Raw genomic sequence first — 21,023 nt, 5'->3', positions numbered from 1 at the left:
AAAACAGAGGAGGAGAAACCACACCCTAGCACGTCTTTTAGAGCCAGTGTTTGCCAATTGGTGCAGTCTCTCAATACCTGAAGTAAACCGTTTGAGAACGAGAGTCTTTCATATGAATCTTTTATATGACTAGTTCAGTGAAAATTCATCGTCATATGCTACATAATGTGTTAATTCGGTAGTTTCCGTTTCACGAGACAGATATTAGTACTACACTGGAATTATAGGACACACCTCTTTTTATTGTATTTAATTGCTTCCTGTATTTCTCCATTTAGACCCTGTGAGAATAACATTCTTTATCTGCCCTGAATTAAAATTTGAACATTAGGCTCAAGAGAAGGAAAGACATATGTTATAATTGGTCCCATAAAAGGCAGAGGGGAGGGGCATCATGCAGATTGAGGTGAGGGGGGGGGGTGAAGTCAACAGGACCACTCCTCAGTATCACACCACTAAGGTACCGTGGGTGAGGGCGGAGAAAACCCTCTTGACATACTCTGTAAACATGGCCTCATAAACTCCGTGCCAAGGAGTTGATTACAGTCGGATTCGATCATGTAAAACCGCACAGCTTTAATACAGCATGTCGTAGTTCCACTCTCTCCCTAAGCTGGCTTTCCCAAACATGCCTCCAAAAACTCGGCACGGGAGCATTTGCTCGGAATTACGGCTCGTGTGACACAAATCCAATCTCAACTGCAAACACATCCTCTATTGCAGCATTTTCAATTTGCTCTGCTGTCAATAGCAACATCTTAGTGTTGCCTTGATGCTGTTAGGAAGCGGCTGTTAATCAGTGTCACTTTCTTTAGCACCGCTTCTACAAAGCTAGTCTAAAAATATATCATTTGGGATCTGAATGTGTATGCCGGCCTCTAATGTGTCTGTCATTCATTTTATTGAAGCGTGCCAGGCTCTTAAGTATGATTTCGGGGTGTAAGTTTATCAGATTGAGTTTGCTAATTGCATGATAAGGCACATTTAAGTGATATTTAGTGTTGAAGGGCTGGGCCATGGAGGAAAGAGTCATTTTAAACATCTTTTTTCAAACTTTAATTTTTTCATAGCCTACCTGTAGTCCCACCTGTTTTGTTTAGGTCTGTTGTAGGTACCGTAATCTTTTTCATGTTAAATCACGACTTTATTCCTGAGGTCTCAAAAATATATTCATTCCTCATTTCGGCTTTATCCCTGTACTGTTCATCTTTTTTCCTCTTAAAATTACCATTTAATTCTTGCAACCACAATTGTTTTTTCCCTCAAATGTAGCCGTAACACTCGATTTGTGGGACGCCATTGTGCTGTATGGTGGTAATGATTCCCACCATGATTTGGACAATGTTCCACTTCCTCTAGCTCTTAATTATGAGTCCCATGTTCTCTAAGAAAAAAAGTCAGCCAATTTTTTGACCTATATTTAGTTTTGACATGACAGTTATGTACTTGGCATAAGGACTTACAGTGACTTTATGATCATCTCTGGAGATTATTCTGGAATTTCCAGAGGCCAGTAAGTATTTTGGTTCTGAATGTTAAATCATGTAACATACAGAGTTGTAAAAATAATTGTCACTTTTATGTATTTTTGCACTCGTGTGCTCGCAAGTGCCTTCTGACAGTGCCCGCTCTCTTTCTCTCTCTCTCGTACGCACTCACATGCACACACACACACACACACACACACACACTGAGATCATCCTGATGTCAGTGTGATTATGCAGCTGTAAAAGATGGGTGTTCCTACTGCTCCTTTGCCAATGCTTGGGGTGGGGCTCACTATGTCCATCTGCTCATGGACTAAGGAGTACAACACACACACACACACACTCATGGGCACACACCTACAGAATTTAAAATGACCCACAAATATTCAAAATAATTACCCCGGTACAAGCCTGCAGGGAATCTACTCAACCATGCCAAATTCGAGGGGAGTCCAGGTCATACAGTATACAAATCAAATGATACATTCACAGAGCATCTCCTTGCTCCGAGATGATTAGCATCTCGATCGCATCATCCCACAAATCCTTAGAAGGGACAGTGAATCTACATAAAACACACTCTTTTTCACACCTTTGTATTTGATGTCCCTTTTTCGTTCTCTTCTCAGGGGTCTTTTTGCAAGCCATTACACTGAGACACATTACAGAGAGGATGGAAGCGCAGTCACCGGTGCTCATAACTTCACGGTAAGGTGCTACTCCAATGCTTCGACATTTATGGTCAAATTGATTCTCAGTGGAAAAAAAAAAAGAAAAACATCCCTATAGACAGTCTTCTTTTCATGACAGAAAATCTACAAGGTATCATGTGAACTATACAAATGTGATTTAGAATTAAAAAGAGTTGATTGCTTTTTAATGAGTGTTTTCATCACTATAATCTGACCCAGTGTGTGTACGAAAGCATCTGGCCATTGCTGACCAGGACATTTATCCTTTGGCCTACTTGTTGATAAGCTGCGTTTTTATGCACGTTGATGTTCAGCCAGCACTTCCATCAGGATTTCATTTTAGATTCCCCTTTAAACCAATGTTCTCGCTGATAGAGAGAGAAAGACAAGATTTTGAGGCCACAAGATATCAGTTATAAATACATTTTATTGGATTAGGTATTGGCTACGTGATATTGTTTGTACCCACAAATTTTGTCATTCATGGTCGTAAGATTTTACTTGTTCCCACGCTTTGATGAATTTATGGCCACAAGGTATGACTTGTTCCCTCAATTTGATGAATTCCTGGTCGCAAGATTATGTTCACATGCTTTGATCAATTATCATCCAAGTAATATAACTTCTCGTTGTCCTGACACTGAATTCCCATTTAGTTACCAGAAATTGCTGAGAGGTTTTACACATATAGAGAAAAAAAAAAATTGAAATCAATACATATCTCCCTGGGTAGAGAGTTAAACAGAAAACGTGTATGTGAGGGGAGGAGGGCTAATGAAGACACCTCCCCCTGACCTCAGCCTTGATTTAATCAAGGCAGAAAATGATAGTATACATCACTTGAGGTAAATGAAAGTAGGTTGGGTAAATTGTGAATTTTAAGCAAACAGCTATGGTAAATCAAACAAGAATTCACGATTCATTCATTAATATTTATACTCCAGTTTTTTTGTAGAATGGTAGTTTCAGCAGGCATGCTGTCATACACTCCTGTGATGAGTGACTTTGACGAGCGTTCTCTCCGTCTACCATCGTTAACAGTCTCATGGCCTTTGCTGCTAAACTGGATTGAAATCATGGTTTAATTGAACAACAGTGTGACAGGTCACCTACAGCCCGGAGGAGAAACGTTTGGTAATTTGTCGATGATTGACAGCCCCATTTCCCGCAGAATTATACAAACAGCACGTTCGCCGCTCTCTCGTTCACCTTTAATTCTGCGTGGGAGGATGCTGCAAACATTGCATCAGGCTATCAAATAGACACACCATATTGCTGAAGATAAGCTTCACGTAGCTGCAGGTGTTTCCTACCTGATGTCACTGAGCCGTGTTAAACGGTGATGTGTGTGGAGGGGGGAAAAAAGGTGCACCGTAAATAAACATTCTGTTAATTATCTGATAAGATGAAAGAACTTAGCTGCCCCCTCATCTAACAGCAAAGCAGATAAATCATGACAAGGCATTTGAATTCTGCTGGAGTGCAAAGATTAAGTTCAAGATTCTTAAGATGCTAGATTTGTCAAGTTGGATTTTAAGAAAGTAGAAACATGGTCTTGGGTGTTTCTCTCAGTGTAAACAGACTGATATTTCCAACATTAAAGCTACACCTGGTGACAAACAGGTGCATAAGGGGCTCAACTAGGAGGGATTTGATATTCTATTTCTAAACATGAACTTACTACAAAGCACTCACTAAGCGCATATCTGCCGAAGCAAGTGAGCAAACATCCCTCCTGTGGTACTTTTATGTACCAATTGAAATTAAAGTTGCAAGCAGCGATGAACGGGCCCTCACACCCCCACACATGTGGGAGTGTGCTGCTGTCCAGTAGAGTGAGAGGGACTTGACACCTTATAACAATGGATTTTGCATGAGGGAAAAGACTTCATCCGTGAACTGTGGTGCAAATATCACTTCCTGCATTCACTAGATGGCGCTAGGGAATGCAGATTAATGTTGTTGTACATCACGCAAGAACACAACAGTGGGATTTTTACCGTTCTTTCTACACCGCAAATCCCAAGTCAAACTAAATTTAAAAAAAAACTCTTAATTTTTGCACAATCCTGCTGACAAACAGACATAAGCCAGTGAAAACATGACCTCCTCAGTGGAGGTAAATATTTAAGCACCATAAAAGTCACAATCACGCTGAGGTAACCAGGGAGGACAATCCCTCTCTCTGCCTGATGTTTTCTTTTGTGAAAGGTGAACTAATCTAGGTCAAATGTAGCCTTAAGCACATGTGACTGCTCTATTTTTGTACTTCATGTAATAATCTCTATTCCATTATCATACCGGGCAGAAGTATTTTTTTCTAAATATTTCATGGGTTTCCTCCAGCTGTAAAATATGGAAACGTTACGCATCTTGATTAGTGACAAGTGATTTTAACAGACTAGAATGGAGCACTGAGTACTGTGAATCAAGCATTTTCAGGATTCTTGAATGCCCTCGTTCTCTGCGTGGATCAGTGTGGTGGAATGATGAAAGAGCGTCAATTACCGAATTACTGTCACCTCCCATTCATGTCACTTTCCCTTCGACTGTATTGGCTGCATTCATCTAAAAAGGCCTGTTTTTGTATGGCGAAGTAGAAGGAGAGGCTGTTCTGCAGAGCATGCTAATTGAAATGAACATAACTTAAGGCAGCATCAGTGCAGTTCGACTCTATGTTGTCCTTTTCTGCTCTTTTGATGTTGGGTGAAAGCTAGCGAAATGTGACACAGCTTTCCCTTTTTCTTTAAATGTAGTACATTTTTAATAACTGTGGTTGAAGCTTTCTTTGTATGAATGTTTCCATCTCCAGGCGAACAACTTCTTTCTTAATCTCTTTTAGTATAACTGTTACTACCATGGGGAAGTGCAGGCTCATTCAAATTCTGATGTCACCCTCAGCGCCTGCTCAGGCCTTCGGTAAGAAAGCGATCCTATGTTTTGTATTCAAGCAACATCTCACCATTGCCCTTTAAGTGCTATTTGCCACCGCGATGTTTATATTTACTTAAGTCACCAGAGCCAATCGTTCCTGAGCCCCTTAAATCTGTAAGTTTGAGCGTGTGACTTGCAGGAGGAGGTGAAAATGTCACATCCCATTGTCTTTATCTACAGAGGCATCCAGTAAATCCCTGTGCTCATATCGGCAGTAATTGTTGTCAAGCTTTTGCAAGTGACAACCCACAATAGAGAGGATCAGGATTGAGTCCGAAAAACATTGAAATAAGTTAAGTTAGCTGCCTCCTCCACCCATAAAAAAGGATTTTTTTTTATGTTTTTTTGTTAAGGTGAGGATATTATATGATTAGTTCATAATAGAAAATACAAAATTAAATATCTAAGGCTGCACTGATGTGGAACTTCTACGCTGATACAGATATTTAGATAACAATTTGACTGATGGCCCTTGAACCTATCTTGCAAACAGCAAGTCGCTGATCTTTCTCCGAGGCACTGTGCTACTCTCACACGAGTGATATTACTTTTGTTTGAAAGCAAACCACACAAGTGCTCAGCACCTGTGCTGGACACTCAGGCAACCCATAGCACATGTTATATTGCCAGAGTTGTGGAGGAAGATGCAGCTGCAGGCGGGCGCAGGCAGGACAGCACATGCAGCCTTGTGCGGGCCGACCTTGTGAATATCAGCCAATTCCGTTTTAGAGCTGATAAATCTGTGCATTTACAGTTAGTAACACACTCGAGAATTTGACACTTAAGTATCTTTAAAAATGGCAGTGACACACAAGTGGCTAAACATACATTCTGGCTCCAGGAGTTGTCATGGACATTACACCTCATCATGAAAAAAAAACAAACAAACCCAAGAAGTGAAACTTGTTTGCTCATAGATTAGCATTAGCTTTTTAGCACTAGCAATTATTATCACACCTAACCCTAAAAAAAGGTGCTCATTTGTGAAGATTATCTTGCCAAACCAGAACCATGTAAGGTCTCCTGAGCTTTTGTTTGCCACAGACCTTACTTTTCAGCAATAATCCAAAATCCAGTGTAAAAATACAAACTTGCAGGTTAATACATCATCCCTGTATCACCCTACTTGAAGATTTGGGCATCAGCAAAACACATGTACATGAACCTGTTAAATAAAACAGCAAGAAAACCTGTTATGAAACAACTTACGTTTGAGTGACGATTACTTAAGATTTACAGTTAATGATAAATATCGTGACGTCATCAGTCATCTGCAGTTAATTGTATTGTTCCCAAATGGGAGCCTATATTAAAAGGACTTACTCTGATTTTTTTTTCTCTTCCCTTTTTCCCCCATTTTCATTAGATTTTTTTTCCTTTTTCCCCTTTTTTGTTGTGAAGCACTTTGGGTCCTAGTAATGCGCTATATAAGACAGATTTTTAAAAAATTATTATTATTGCTATTATTGTAAAAGCTCACTCTGGTGTTTTTAAACTGGAGCCCTACTTTCTCTGTGGGTCTAAATAATTAATAGGGACTAAAACTGTTGGAATCAAATCATATTTGAGCATAAGCATCATAACCAGCAAATGTGAAATGGCTACATGGGGCATTAGTCCACATCATAGCACTAAAAGGGCTTCCATTGCATGTAGCTTCTTCTGTGGTTGTAATTAATGCTGCTTGTTCTCACACTCTGCAACACACCCTCTGCACACAAACACCCTTTGGCATCATTTTTTTCATCTAACTTGTTATGGCCCTTGATGCTATAACAGAACTATGTGAAGACTGAACCCAGTGGTAGGAGCGTGCTTTAAGCTCCACGTTATAGACGTAACGCATGAAATAAACTTAACCTCTTCATCTTTTGGATCCAATCTCTCCAAAATGCTGAATTCATCCTTAATGGGATCATTTTGATAAAATTGGGCACATTAAGAGAGGTGATGTGGATAATATGGAACTCATTTATGAATGCAGAAGGGCGTCTGTGCATGCAATCAGTAGGAATTCCAACCCTAACAGGGTTGGCATTTAGAAGCTATGTGGCTTTGCTCTTGTGCCAAGATAAGAAAAATACATTTTATAGTTAAATTCAGCTTCAATAAAAGTGAACGTCTCATTCAATCAAATTCTGCATTTCAGGAATTGTTTATTTTGTGAACCTTTATATATTTTTTCCTGCTGTCTCTACAGAGGCTTCATTGCACTTGAAAATAAGACTTTCATCATTGAGCCGGTGTCTGGCCGTGACACCAGTGCCCACTTCATCTACAGAGTGGAAGAACTCACACTGACCCCTGGAGCTTGTGGTCACGGTTTCAACATGTCCTCACTTGCCCCTGAAAGTCACATAAAAAGCCCCTTCCAGTCCTTCCATGCGAGGGTGAGATTAGTTTTGTTGTTTTAATCTTGTTAGAGCCAATGAATACCGTAGTTCAAAGCTACAGTGTCATTAACATGAGCATTTTTTTGGAGTGCTTGATTGTCAAATGATTCCAAAGGGTAAGATTGACATCCATTTGATGGAAGACAAATGGGCGTCTTACCAAAGTTTAGCAAATTGGCAAGTTTGGGGAGGGTCCCTGAGGGTGCTGCCTTGGGCTTTACACTCATTTTTATTTGAGCTTAGAGCCCAAATTTGAGGGCCCATGCAGAGGAGTTTTGGCTAAAGATTTCATGGAGCAGGTGCAGCATCCATCTGTCCCATTTCCCAAGAATTAAAAACTTCATTTGAGTCAGAAAATTAAACTCAGCCAGGACAGTCCTTAATGACTCCTGAGTAATATTTAAGCTTTGGGTTCTCAGAGACAGAGTCTGTTACCTTAACAGAGAGGTCCTGGCCATTCTAAGCTGTACAGTGCTCATAATGGAATTGAAAATGGCTTAATTACAGCTTAAAGCTTTCTTGCCAAGAGCAAGGTGAGAGGGTCTATACCAATTTCATATCTGCATAGTAAATATGAGCCTTCAGCCAGCATCTGTCGGTTCAGCTTAGCTGAAAGACTGGGAGGTGGGGAAATGGTCAGCTCGCTTTTTTGGTTGTTTCATTCATACAGAAATATACTATGTGTAAAACCAACATGATGTGGCTTCATCATGGATTATGTGATTCAAAGAAATCACTGTTGATAAAGCTTTTCATTTACAGCGCAATATGTGAGATTAACCTTTTTAATTGTATCTGTATTTAATAAGAAAATAAAAAGCATATTTCCCAAATTGTCGCACTTATCCTTCATATTTTTTTAGGCATAAAAGCATTAAAGGGTCATGACAGATTTTTGAGAAACCTGCTCATTGTCCATCATTTTTAGTACCAGACAAACAAATACATCCCCTCCTCTCCTCATTAGAGAGCTCCAGACGGCTACCGGATGGCTAACTGCTAGTTAGCTTAGCTACAAAAAAAGAAATGCCAGGGGCAGTAGAAAAAGCTGTATCAAAAGTTATGAAATACATTTTTTTCTCAAAGTGGTCTGTGCCCACATCTAAGGAATCGCTGTGAAAAGTTACAGTTAAAAACACAATTATTTCCCAAAAAGTTGCCCCATTTACACCAAAAATTGCCCAAATGAAAGCCTACAAAACCTATAGCAGTTGTATAAATGACCAGCTCAAGTGTGGGGGTAACCATATTGTCACTGTACATTAAAATCTTGATTTATCAGCCTCTATTGCAGACAGAAAGACTCAATAAAAACCAAAAAAATGCAGAGTTTTGGTCTTCTTTGTAAAATCGCTTGCCTTTGCTCTGCTGTTTAATACAATTTTTTGGAAAATTGATAACACCTAAAATGATGCAGAGTCTTGAAGGAATTAACATGCAGTAAGAGGACCCTTTGATTGGCGTTTATCTCAGCAAATCTGAAAACACTGCTAACATGCGTTGTCTCTGGTTTCACTTCAGCACAAAAGGCACACACAGCAGACCACCAAATATGTGGAGCTGATCATCGTTGCAGACAACAGAGAGGTAATGTATTCGCCGTGCTTCCATTTACCAGAAACCACACTGAGACCACACCAAGCCCTTCATGGTTTGAGAAAGGGGAAGGAGGGCTAAGTAGTAGTAACATTAGAGCTGGTCCCTGTGGAGCTGCATATGTAGGTCAGTGTGCAACAAGCAGTGTGGTCTGGTGGCAGCCGCTTCCTTTTAACAGGAAATGCTGTATTCTCTAACTTGGCCAAGAGACAGGAAACAGGAAGAAGCCATGTGGATATAGAAGAGTCCCCCGTGAGCACTCACAAGCTCATTGTGGGGTTTCCTCCCAGTGGCCCTCTGCTAATCCCAGCCACCTGAATGGAAAGAAAGGAAATAAATAGAAGAAGAAAGGATCAAGAGGGTTGTTAGGCTTTAGAAGCTAACACAAGTGGATACACAGTCGGGTAGAAATAGACGGTTTGATGTCGCTGCAGTTCAGTACCAAAGATTTGCAGGCTGTCTGATCTGGAGCTGGATCTAGAGTTTTCTAGATTGCAACCTGCACTGGCTGCGGATCTAGTTCTCTTTGCCTAAAAGTAAAAGTAAAATATTGGTCTTTCAGAGGCCAGAAGTGTGCCTTTTGTCTAAGAAAAAGGTTACAACGTGAACTGACGGGTACACACACCCCGAGGTAAGCATTTGGACCCTTTTAGGTACACACTGATACCTGTATTTTTATTGTGTTCATACAAAATACCAACTTTTAGTGTTCTGTGTTGTTTCTTTGATCTGACAGTAATAACAGCTGTGGGTCTTCCAATGTCTGGCCAGTGATAAGATGTAATTTTGTTTTCAGTTTCAGAAACAGGGGAAGGACGTGGAGAAGGTGAAACAGAGGCTGGCAGAGATAGCCAATTATGTTGACAAGGTAAAGCAACTCCTGAGCCTTTTGCACAGGGAGGATAAATTACTTGTTTAAAAGAGAAATGTCACTGGCAGTAGAGATGAATGGGGTGACTGTTGGATATGTTAATGTCCTATTAAAACAGCAGCTTTTCTGTACAAATGCCGTGCCAGAGATATGGATTCAAAGCTAGCAGGTGGATGGATTTAGGAAGAATGTTTTACGAATGCTCTGCTCATGAAAGAAACACATGAAAGATTCAGGGGTGCCACCACAAAATATGATTCAGGAACAAGGTCTTTGTGTAACCTGTAAAGCTCCTGGCCCTTTATATTCAAGGTTGTATTCTCAGCTTGTCAACATTCATGTGGCTTCAGTTCTACAGAGCCCTGAACATCCGGGTGGCCTTAGTGGGTCTGGAGGTGTGGAGTGACATGGATAAATGTCCCATCACACAGGATCCGTTCACCACCCTGCACGAGTTCCTAGACTGGCGGAAAGTTAAGCTGCTGCCTCAGAAACCCCATGACAACGCTCAGCTCATAAGGTAGAAAATGAGTTTAACAGAAAGAAAATTGAGCTCCAAAAAACGAATAAACACATGGACATATTCCAGCTCAGGTTTCATGTTTATCTTCATTCACTATTTACAGCAGCGTACAGGGACAGAGATGTCACGGACCCTGGTGTAGTATAAATAAACATAGTCACGCACATTAACAACAAAACAAAAAACAGAACAATGTTCAAGTTTCGGGACTGACTGATACAGGAGGTTTTTTGGGGGCCCGATACATATCACCAATATTCTTATGGGATGATCCCAAAAATGTAGCTCAAAAAAGAAGCATAATGGAGGGAGGATATTTTAATAGTTTATAGTCTCAAAGGAAACCAGTACACTGAAATTGTAATCTATCGTCACGTATTGGACCTTACATAAACAATACAGATTTAGCTAAGACAGGTTGATATTGTCCGATGTTATTGGCAAACCGATTAGTGTTTGTTCAGGAAGTGTTCAGGAGTGTTCAGGAAATATATTTAACTGGCTTTAACCAGACTCTTGAAATATGAAGTATACCAGGATATGACTAAAAACATAATTGTAATTTTAATTTCCTTGGACTCTTGAATTTGCTTTTGCACATAATGAAAAATGATAATTAAAAAACAACAACGGTAATAATAACAGTAAAAGTAAATTTAGTGTTGCACCTTCTACGGAAATATGATTCACAGCGTGCTTCACACTGGTAAGGTCAAAAGGAAGTAGAAGACATTAAAAGCGAACAATAGAATACAGAACTTAAATAAGATGAATACTCATAAAATACCAGCTAATTTAATAGAAAAAGCAAAACACCCCTAAGTTATCCACGACCTCTCTTTACCTGTCTTATTTGATAAGCGTACCTTCTTCCTGAAATGCCACTTTTGACATGGAGTACTTCTGAAACTCATACTTTATGCACTATGTAAATCTTGTAAAACTACATGGATACTTTGAAGAAGCAGCTGCAATAATATAGCTGTACTTTTTCCACTGCTGCTCTGATCCTGTGTATCCTAACTCTTTAATATATGATCTCTCCGTTCACCCTGTCTTCTTCTGTCCACTGTCCGCTGCAGTGGTGTTTACTTCCAGGGCACGACCATCGGCATGGCGCCCATTATGAGCATGTGTACAGTTGAGCAGTCGGGAGGCATTGTCATGGTGAGTATAAATCCCTCGCCTTATCTTCTAACCATAGTTCAGATTAGATATTCTAACTTAATCTAGGCTTGGTTTGCTAGAGAGGCGTTTATGTCTCCCTGGACATTGTGCTTTTAAGGATAATGATTAATGGTGCACAACATTCAACCCCTCACCGTTATCACTGACACCCCCAAGGAGAATACACACCCTTGTAAGGACCTTGTAAGTACTGCAGTCACTCAATCAGACTCTCTTTTGATATGTCTGAGAGGCCTGCTGAGCCGCGGATGTAAATCAGGTCCGCTTAAACAAAACCGCATTTACATTTTTATAGGATGTGATGAATTTTATACATCGGCATACATTTGAATCAAAATACTTTTTTTTTCTTCTTTTTTTTTACACACAACCGTGCATCACCCTTGCCACACTGAATTATTACACATTGTAAATTAGCTGCGCTCCTTTAGTCGGTCCGTGTGCTCTGCCACTTGACAGCCATGCCAAATCACAAAGTGCTTATCAGCTCAATTCCATTAGGCACCAGCCCAGATGTGTCTTCCCATTAATAGATATGTTTTTGCTGGCTGTGGCTCTTCTCTGTTACTTACAAATGGCAGATGGTTCGGATGGAGATTAAAGGGCCATTAAAAAGCAGTTAGAAGCGCGTATGAGATGAACCTTTTCTGAAATCACACACTGACATTTGTGTTAATGAGCATCTAATCCTTTTAAATGAAATGGAATTACATATTTAATAAAATTACATATTTTAAGTAACTTCCGGTGGATTGGGATGGGTTAGATGACTGTGACAGTCTTTCAGCAGTACTCTTTTCTTGAGTTATTATTACCCGTGAATGGAAATGATACTGCAAAAAAAAAAAGAAAAAAGTTTGTTGTAACCAAGCAACACTATCAAAGTCTCAGTATCACAGCAATGGCTTATAGCAGCTTCAAATTAATGACTGTGGCTGCTGACATCCATTTCTGCTGACTCAGATATCAAACTTGAATACAGAAACACTACAACATGACAGCAAAGCAAAGCAAAGTTTTCCCACCCTTCCTGTTAAGCTCCCTGTGAGGCTGCTCTATATTCAGAGCAGAAAATAACTCAGTTTGCCCTCAACTCTGACATATGACCCAAGATTGCAATTTCTCACCGAACATTCAAAGACCCCAGCAGGACATGCAAAAACTAGTCACTGTATTCTGAAGGAATATTAAACAGGCTTTCCTCCTGTTTTTCAATCAGTTTCATTTAAACGGTCTTTCATCACACTCGCAGCCTTTCCTCGAGATATTCCATCATTCTTCCCTACAAAGAACCTGCTAATTTGAGAGAAAAATGCCGGGAAAGAAAATTAGGCAGATTCCTATGTGAGCCTTTGTCTATTTTGTTTACCCAGACACGACAATATAGATGATTATTAGTGTGTTTAGAGAACCATAATTCCAGTACAAGTAAATAAAACACTCCAGCAGTGAGTCACATCTGTTAAGATGTAATTTTCAGTAACTTGTGACGACAGCAGGACTAGTTTTTGAAGAATTCTAAGGGAATCAACTGAAAAGATTTTCGTGCTCCAAGGTCAAGGTTGCTGATCTGCACAATACATGAAGACATACAACAATAACGCACTATTTTTTTATATATTAAAGAAGTCCGTCATTCTGTGAGCAGCTGATCTGATTTTAAACTGCACACAAACATGAGATGGCGGTTAAGCGGGACAGCAGTAAAGCCGGTAACGTGGCTGGAAGGTTGCAGATCTTCATCCAAACAGCTCACTGTGGCTGCTCCTGCTTGTTCCATTTCCACCTGCAATATTTCAGACTGATCCGCTGTTCAATAATGCAGAAAATGATGTTGTCTTGTTTTGTAGACTCACTTAGATGAACAGCAGCACTCACTGCCAAGTTCACTTACAAACACACTGGGTTTCCTGTAACTACTTCATAACAAATGTCAACTTGTGTTTCTCTAGTTTAAGTACTTTAATGGGAAGCTGCTGCGGGGGAAATAAGTATTATTTTTGGGTTACTGTTGCCATGGACACCAACTTTTTCATTCTATGATAACTGATTATGATATAAAAAAAAAACGTATAAAAATCTTCAAAATTTGTACTTTATCGTCACAATAGAAGAATGTATGTTAATATATCACTGCAAATCATACATACATTGAAAGAAATTAGTATGGAAAACTGAATTAAATCATTTTCAGTTCTTGACATTTAGACAACAGAAATTGTCAAAGCAGTAACGCAACAACACCATCACAGTACGACTGCTGAAGTTGATATGGTCTTTGTGTTAGTATCATTTCTTTCTGGCGCCTTCACATTTCCATTTGTCCACTTCCCCCGTCTCAGTCTCTGTCCTCCTTTACCTGTCTGTATACAGAAATAGGTGAAAGTAAAACCTCCATCTTTCTCCTAATTCTCTATGTCCGTCTTCTTCACGAAGGACAGTTGTGGCGTCGTGAGTCATGCAGTGGTCGGTTTACTTTCTGCAACAGCCGTCTCCACTAGCAGTGGGTTGTGATTGGGTCGGGAGGGGTAATGAAATGGCAGATGAATTCAGGCCTCCATGAGGAGAATGAGTAATAGAAGGCGGAAGGGGGGCTGATGGTACACTGACTGGAACAGAGTTTGGGTACTGTGCTGTTTAAAAAAAAAAAAAAAAGAAAGAATAATTTCCTTTCCTTTCCTCTTTCTTTTACAGAGTGACCGTGCACTTCAGTTTTAACCCAAAGCGTGCCAGATTAATTTTGCTATTCTGGATTCTCTTTATTTTTCCTGTTGTAGGATCACTCCGAGAATCCACTGGGTGCAGCGGTGACTTTGGCTCACGAGCTTGGACACAATTTTGGCATGAACCACGACACGCCAGAGCGCGGCTGTGGCTGCAGGATGACCGTTGATCGTGGAGGCTGCATCATGACGCCCTCCACGGGGTGAGAAGTTGTTTTGTGAGTGTGTCTGTGTGAGGTGGGGTGGGGGGGTGTACACAAAAAAAAAACCCAATAAGATTGCAATGGCCTTCTTTTTTTCTAATACACAAACCTGTTGGTTGAGGCAGCTGAACCGAATCTGAATCTTTAATGCACCACACTGTCAAAATAATCACATTTCTTTGGTTGGTATTACTGTATTTATTTGAACAAAGGTTAAAAAAATCCATCCATCCATCCATTTTCTACCACTTATCCTGTTAAGGGTCACCAGTCCATCACAGGGCCAACACATAGAGACAGACAACCATTCACACTCACAGCCTCACCTACGGTCAATTTAAAGTATCAATCCCCTCTTGATGTCTTTGGACTGTGGGAGGAAGCTGGAGTACCAGAGAGAACCCACGCAGGCACAGCGAGAACATGCAAAGATCCCGTGCCTGAGCAGGGGCTCAAACCCGGAACCTTCTTGCTGTGCGGCGACAGTGCTAACCACTGCACCACCGTGCCGCCAGGTGAAAAAATAAACAATATAAAAAAAGTCATGTTACTTGTGCTGGAGAGGAAGTGTTCATGAATTCATGTCATTAAGCAATTGATGTAGATTTAGATTGTCCTTTCGTATGTAGTATATTCGTTATTCAGTGACATCATATTTGGCACAAATTTAGCAAAACTGCATCAGATTTAAACTCTTCAACTCAGAAAAATTTGTATAATGAAGATTTCATGCTTTTCATCAGTTTAGAGGTGTATAAAATTACGCTTTAAATCTTTCGGTTTGAAACGTTTATCATCTCAATAAATTAGAGACCTCTTTTCCACCTGCTCAGTCGAAAGAAATGATTTCCACTAGTTCCACAGGTTAGATCATTTTCCTCTGCATATGAAGCTCTATTGTTAAATTGTTGCCGTGTGAGGGAGAGCAATTTACGCCCTCGCACGCACACAACTACCCAAAAACACACACACACACATATGCCGGCCCGAGACCAAAGCAGTTGCTCTAGTATTCTGCCCGTGTTGCCTGGGTCGCTGAGATAACGGCACCACTGCAAGTGATGGACTCTGTGACTGTTAGTAAACAGCCAGCTGATAAGGTGAACCCAGAGCGTAATACCAGATTTCCCCTTCGCTCCGACACCAGCCGGGTTCGCCTCACGGAGACTTTCGCAAGCAGCTGAATGTGCTCGGAATAGATTCCACTGTTCTGTTAGGAGGAGAGAGACAATAAGCTGCTATTCAAGTGATTAATATTTAAATAGTTTTCAGGGTTGTGAAATACGAAACAACAAACTGCACACATGCACCTACACACCCTTTAAACTCTGGGGAGATAAATTAAAAATGAAAGGATTTATTTAAAACTAGAGGGCACTCAGGTAGAGCGTACCTCGGCCAAAATATGACGTCATCATATCCGATTCTGGATCAATCCCAAGTACAAAGTGAGTGCTTCTGTTGTACCAAATGTAATCAAGATCTATCCTCTAGCGTTTGAGTCATCCTGCTAACAGACGGACAGCAAAACCAGTGATCACACGAGCGAGAAATGTTGCTGGATCTAAGACGTTGTTCTGGTTGTGAGCCGTGACATCCTCCAGCCAGTGTTTGGACAATGACTGCAGCTTTGTAGTCCGGTTGGTGGTGATCACCCTTAGTGTGTGTGTGTGTGTGTGTGTGTGTGTGTGTGTGTGTGTGTGTGTGTGTGTGTGTGTGTGTGTGTGTGTGTGTGTGTGTGTGTCATAGTATTGTGATCAATAACTCTGCCACATTCCTTTGGCCGAGAACAGAAACAGAAAACATCTGGCTGTAGGCGCTTGGGTCCAAGCAGGAGCCAGAGTCTGTCTCCCATCTCCAAATCTATACAGCTTGTGAGCACACACTTTAAGAGTGACACAAAAATCGCCGTAGATTCTCACAGAAGAACTTGAATAACCTTTTGCAAACCAAAATTGTTCTTGTCTGAGGAGGTGACTGGTGACCTTATCTTGCTATGTCGCAGCGCACAACATTCATTTCAGAGAGAGAAAATGCAGGATGAACACTGAGCCCCAGTGGATGTTATACAGCGTTGTTTTGAAATATTTATTCGAACATGGCAACTGTACTTTTAGCTTTCTCACCCGCCAAAAATATCAAATGATGTCATGCAGAGAATTTGTGAAAAAATTATTATCTGATCTAAATGGGTTTAAATGAGTCACAGCGCTCATTAATAATTTCTAGAAGAAAATAAAGTGCAGTCATCGCTGGTGCTACACAAGCCAGAGTTTAAACAGTTAAGAGTTGTGATCGGTGACCTTTCACCCTAAAACTGGCTCTTCTGTGGGATGAATCTCTACACCACTATAGGTGACATTTTGTTTAAGTCAAAATATCAATATATTTCTCTGTAATTATTCATATTTAAATTGTGTATAGACCAGAATTCACTGTACTGCAGTCTAGATGTTGCTCAGTCAAGATGCCTGTCATCTACTACATCGGGAGCCGAATAAGTGAGTGATTTTAGTCACAGTAAATAAACACGCTTCAAGTGGACTCAAGGAGAGAAAACCTATGTGAAGGTACATGTAATATATCCTGAGAAATGAATGAAAACGTGCCAGAGGTCACGGCTCATCCTTGAACCTCCACGTGCTTTATGAAGATGTTTGTTTTTGCATCATCCCACTGATCAGACAAACAATCAAATCCTAACCCTCTTGGTGAAGGTGAAAACTGAATAACTTTGGGATAAAATTCAAACCTTAGCTGTGGTTTACTCTTCAGCATGCTCTGCTTATCAGATTGTGCTCATATGGCACTGTTGCAGGATGTTTGTTGATTCTAATAACGGAATCTAATAAAGGATCAATTCATAGCTGTTCTGAATGAACCAGTGGTTCATGTTTAACAATCTTCAGGGGCAATGTACAGGACAGTTGGTGTTCAATGCTTAATGCTAACTTAAATATGGGGGGGGGGGGGGGGGTAGGATGAGTATCAAATTTCTAGTTCATTTGTGGCTCAAGATGGATGGATGGATGGATAGAACTTTATTGATCCCACAACGGGGAAATGTGTGTGTTCCCGCAGCTCAATTACAAGAAAGAAGGAAACAGCAATTAAAATATATCAAATATTTCAAAAAAAGAGAAGAAGAACATTATATACAGAGTAACATGTATACAAGACACCCAAATATACACGGATTCCAAGCTTCTTGTCTTCTGGATGTGTAAATATAACCGTTTACTAACTTATTCACCATTTCATTAAATTCACTGATCAAATCTGCTCTAATAGTGATACTCAAGCTCAATTTAATCTGTGAAGGCCCCTTGAAATATGTTTTGTTGTATCAGACTATCAACCGAGGAGCAAGTTTGTCACTGAAAACATTTTGCAAGAGTTTGTGGGTCAGCTTTAAAGATTAAAATGATGAACTTCCCCAAGTTCAAGTTCTCCCAAATGGCATTTCTACAACTATCAGCCTGGTTTCTCTTTTTTTCGACATAACCAATGATTTGAGCAACAACATCTCCCTCCTTTGACCTGCCGCCTAAATGCCTCCAGAATGCTAAACGCAACATTGTAAAGCAGCTTGACTGTGTGTTTGGGTTACTCTCAGCTTAGACTTGCTAATGGAGGAGAGGACAGGCTGCATCTAAATGACGTGATTATCAGTGACACTGCCAGCTGCAATCAGGACCACAGCGTAGAGAGAGAGAGATCCGCAGAGAGGTGCTTTCTGCCTGGATAGACAGGCGGCGTGAGGAGGAGGCAGCGGTTTTATTTGTCTTTTATCTCTCTCAGTCGTAAAGTAAGAAGAGGAACACAAAGGGAAAGAAAGAGATGGAGAAACAAAGAGGTGAGAGTGGAAGACAAACCAGAGAAAGATGAAGGAATTTTTTTCTTTTTTGGGGGGGGTACACATGGACATTTATGACAGGCATATGAGCCATAAAGCCTGACTTCAAGAGATTTGTTCAGCAAGCGGAAACTTCAGGGAGAGATGAGAGGGACAGAATTTACATGAACATTTTGAAGTTGGAGTTGCATCATGTTGCAACGTGTGGAGAAACTCAAAAGTACTTTTCGGTGTCTGTAACTGGGAAGAAAGATGAAGCGGGCAAGAGGAGTGAAAAAGAAGACGGTAGAATTATTGGAGGACATTCTAGGGTGGAAGCTATTTAGGTTGCTTGTGGGTAAGTATAGTAAATTTGGTGTGCTTTTCTACCAACCCGCCATTGTTGCAGCCTAACATTTGCTGAAAGGTCAGACATGTCTCTCCTGCTTAACTCGGACTAAATACATGTCAGTCTGTAGAGCAGACGAGAGAGCCAGTCAGTCAGAAAAGCCTCGAAATAGAAAAGCCCTCATGTGACCAATTCCTCTACCCTTTCACCTTCCATCCACACTGATATTTCACCCTTGTCTGATCAAACTGACAGGAATAATCTGGGCAGTGGTTATGAAAAGCTCCTCCATGGATGCCTGAATCAGTATGGGTTTGATTTGATTCTACAAAATCTGTTTTTTCTTTATTACAAAAATTACTATTAAAAGGCCGCTTCCTTTCTATTTCTTTCAAACCTCAACAACTGTGTCTGTTCAATCATTAATTTTACTCTCGTGTCTCAGTAAAGAAGTGGCTTTGACAGATAAGTTATAAAAACCTGGATTTGTAGGTCTGTTTGTTTCACAAAATGGTCCTACAATGAAGAAATATATTGTATTTTTATTGTTTTTTTAACTTTACACCAAAGAAAAAACGTCTTTTTGTTCAAAAACTGAAATTCTTCAAATGAGATATGAGAGCAGTTGGATGTAATATTCGTTGTTGTCCCAACCACCTCAACTGACTTCTCTCGACATGGAAGACCAGCAGCTCTACTCTGAGTCCCTCCCGAGTGACCGAGCTTCTCATCCTGTCTCTAAGTGAGAGCCCAGCCACCCTGCTGAGAAAAATTTGGCTGCTTGTATTCGCGATCTTGTTCTATCAGTCAGTGACGGTGAGGGATGGAACTTAGACTGACCGGTAAATCGAGAGCCTTGCCTTTTGGCTAAGCTCCCTCTTTACCACAATGGACTGGTTTAGGACCCGCATCACTGCAGATACTGCCCCAATCCGCCTGTAACTGCACACCACTCGGGTTCAGGTCGGGCCTTCTGTTCCTCCCAGTCACGCCCCTCCAAGTCACGCTGTCATTGCCCACATGAGTGTTGAAGTCCCCCAATAGGACAATGGAGTCCCCAGTTGGGGCGCCGTCCTGTACCCTTCCCAGGCACTCCAAAAAAGGGTGGGTATTCTGAACTGCTGTTTGGCGCATAAGCGCAGACAACAGTCAGGACCTGTCCCCTGACCCAAAGGCACAGGGAAGCAACCCTTTTGTCCACTGGGTTAAACCCAAACATACAGGCAGAGAGTCTTGGGGCTATCAAAAAGCCCTCCGCCTCTCACCCGGAGCAACTCCAGCAAAGGAGAGAGTCCAACCCCTCTCAAGGACTTGGGTTCCAGACCCGGAGCTATGTGTCGAGATGAGGCCGACTATATCTGCTCAACCTCTTCCACCAGCTCAGGCTCCTTCCCTGTTAGAGAGGTTACATTCCATGTCCCAAAAGCCAGCTTCCATGTCTGGGGATCAGACAGCCAAGACCCCCGCCTTGGCCCACTAAAACTTCTAGAGATTTTGTCGACAAAGGAGACGAGAAGGAACAGCAATCAAGTTACTAAAATATCGCTAAATGAATGCATGTCTGTCTCTTGACTAAACTTAATAAAAATGAGCTGCAAAAAAAAAACTCATCGGGTTCGAGTTAGATCACTATATATGTGTATGCAGCTTTAAGCAAATCCCATCTCTCTTAAAATCACCACGTGAATGGCAGAGGTGAATAATTGCTTTTCTTTGCAACTTTAAACATTACTGAGTGAAATTTTAACACTTTCTGCATGATCATGTAAACATTAGTCATAATAGCCCAAAGAGCAGCGTAGAGAACATCCATTTTCTGTTTTCTACGACAGTATTTTCAAGGCTGTGTGACATTAATAAGCAACAATCTTTATTCTCAAACATGAATGACATATTTGCCTTCAAACAGAGAGAGGGGCTGGCTAATTCAATTTTGTGTAACTGTTGTGCTTAGTCAAATTTGTTCCACTCCAGCAAACTACACCTGGGGAGGCTGCAGGGCTTTAAGCCAATATTATCCAAGGAATCCTACACTTTCTGCTTAGCACATTTTCTGAGCAGCAGAGCAGCCGTGTGGTCTCAGCTGTGATAATAAACACCTTCGTTGTGGGTCTATTCCAAATTATATATCTGGGCTTTTTCTGGATTAAATAGAGCACATTTAAAAAAACCACTTCAGTTGCACAGAAGGACATTAAAATACAGAGTAAAACACAAGCACGAATACAA

The 21,023-nt window shown here is 40.8% G+C and overlaps 1 protein-coding gene across 2 annotated transcripts in view; it reads left to right on the top strand.

Moving 5' to 3' along the window:
* Positions 1–21,023, top strand: part of adam12b (ADAM metallopeptidase domain 12b) — an 80,997-nt gene that overhangs the window by 34,265 nt on the left and 25,709 nt on the right. For both annotated transcript variants that reach the window (XM_086180648.1, XM_086180649.1), the window contains exons 4-11: positions 2,117–2,195; positions 5,022–5,098; positions 7,314–7,503; positions 9,028–9,093; positions 9,899–9,970; positions 10,324–10,493; positions 11,579–11,663; positions 14,462–14,610. In XM_086180648.1, coding sequence (XP_086036774.1) covers positions 2,117–2,195; positions 5,022–5,098; positions 7,314–7,503; positions 9,028–9,093; positions 9,899–9,970; positions 10,324–10,493; positions 11,579–11,663; positions 14,462–14,610 — 888 coding nt within the window. The remainder of the gene's footprint in view (positions 1–2,116; positions 2,196–5,021; positions 5,099–7,313; positions 7,504–9,027; positions 9,094–9,898; positions 9,971–10,323; positions 10,494–11,578; positions 11,664–14,461; positions 14,611–21,023) is intronic.

The sequence above is a fragment of the Aulostomus chinensis genome, chromosome 16, assembly GCF_037954235.1.
Source record: "Aulostomus chinensis isolate RoL2024-O1b breed Wild chromosome 16, RoL_Achi_v1.0, whole genome shotgun sequence".
Taxonomy (NCBI): Eukaryota; Metazoa; Chordata; class Actinopteri; order Syngnathiformes; family Aulostomidae; genus Aulostomus; species Aulostomus chinensis.
The sequence above is the reverse complement of the archived record's forward strand: the minus strand, read 5'-3'. Positions and strand labels throughout refer to the sequence as shown.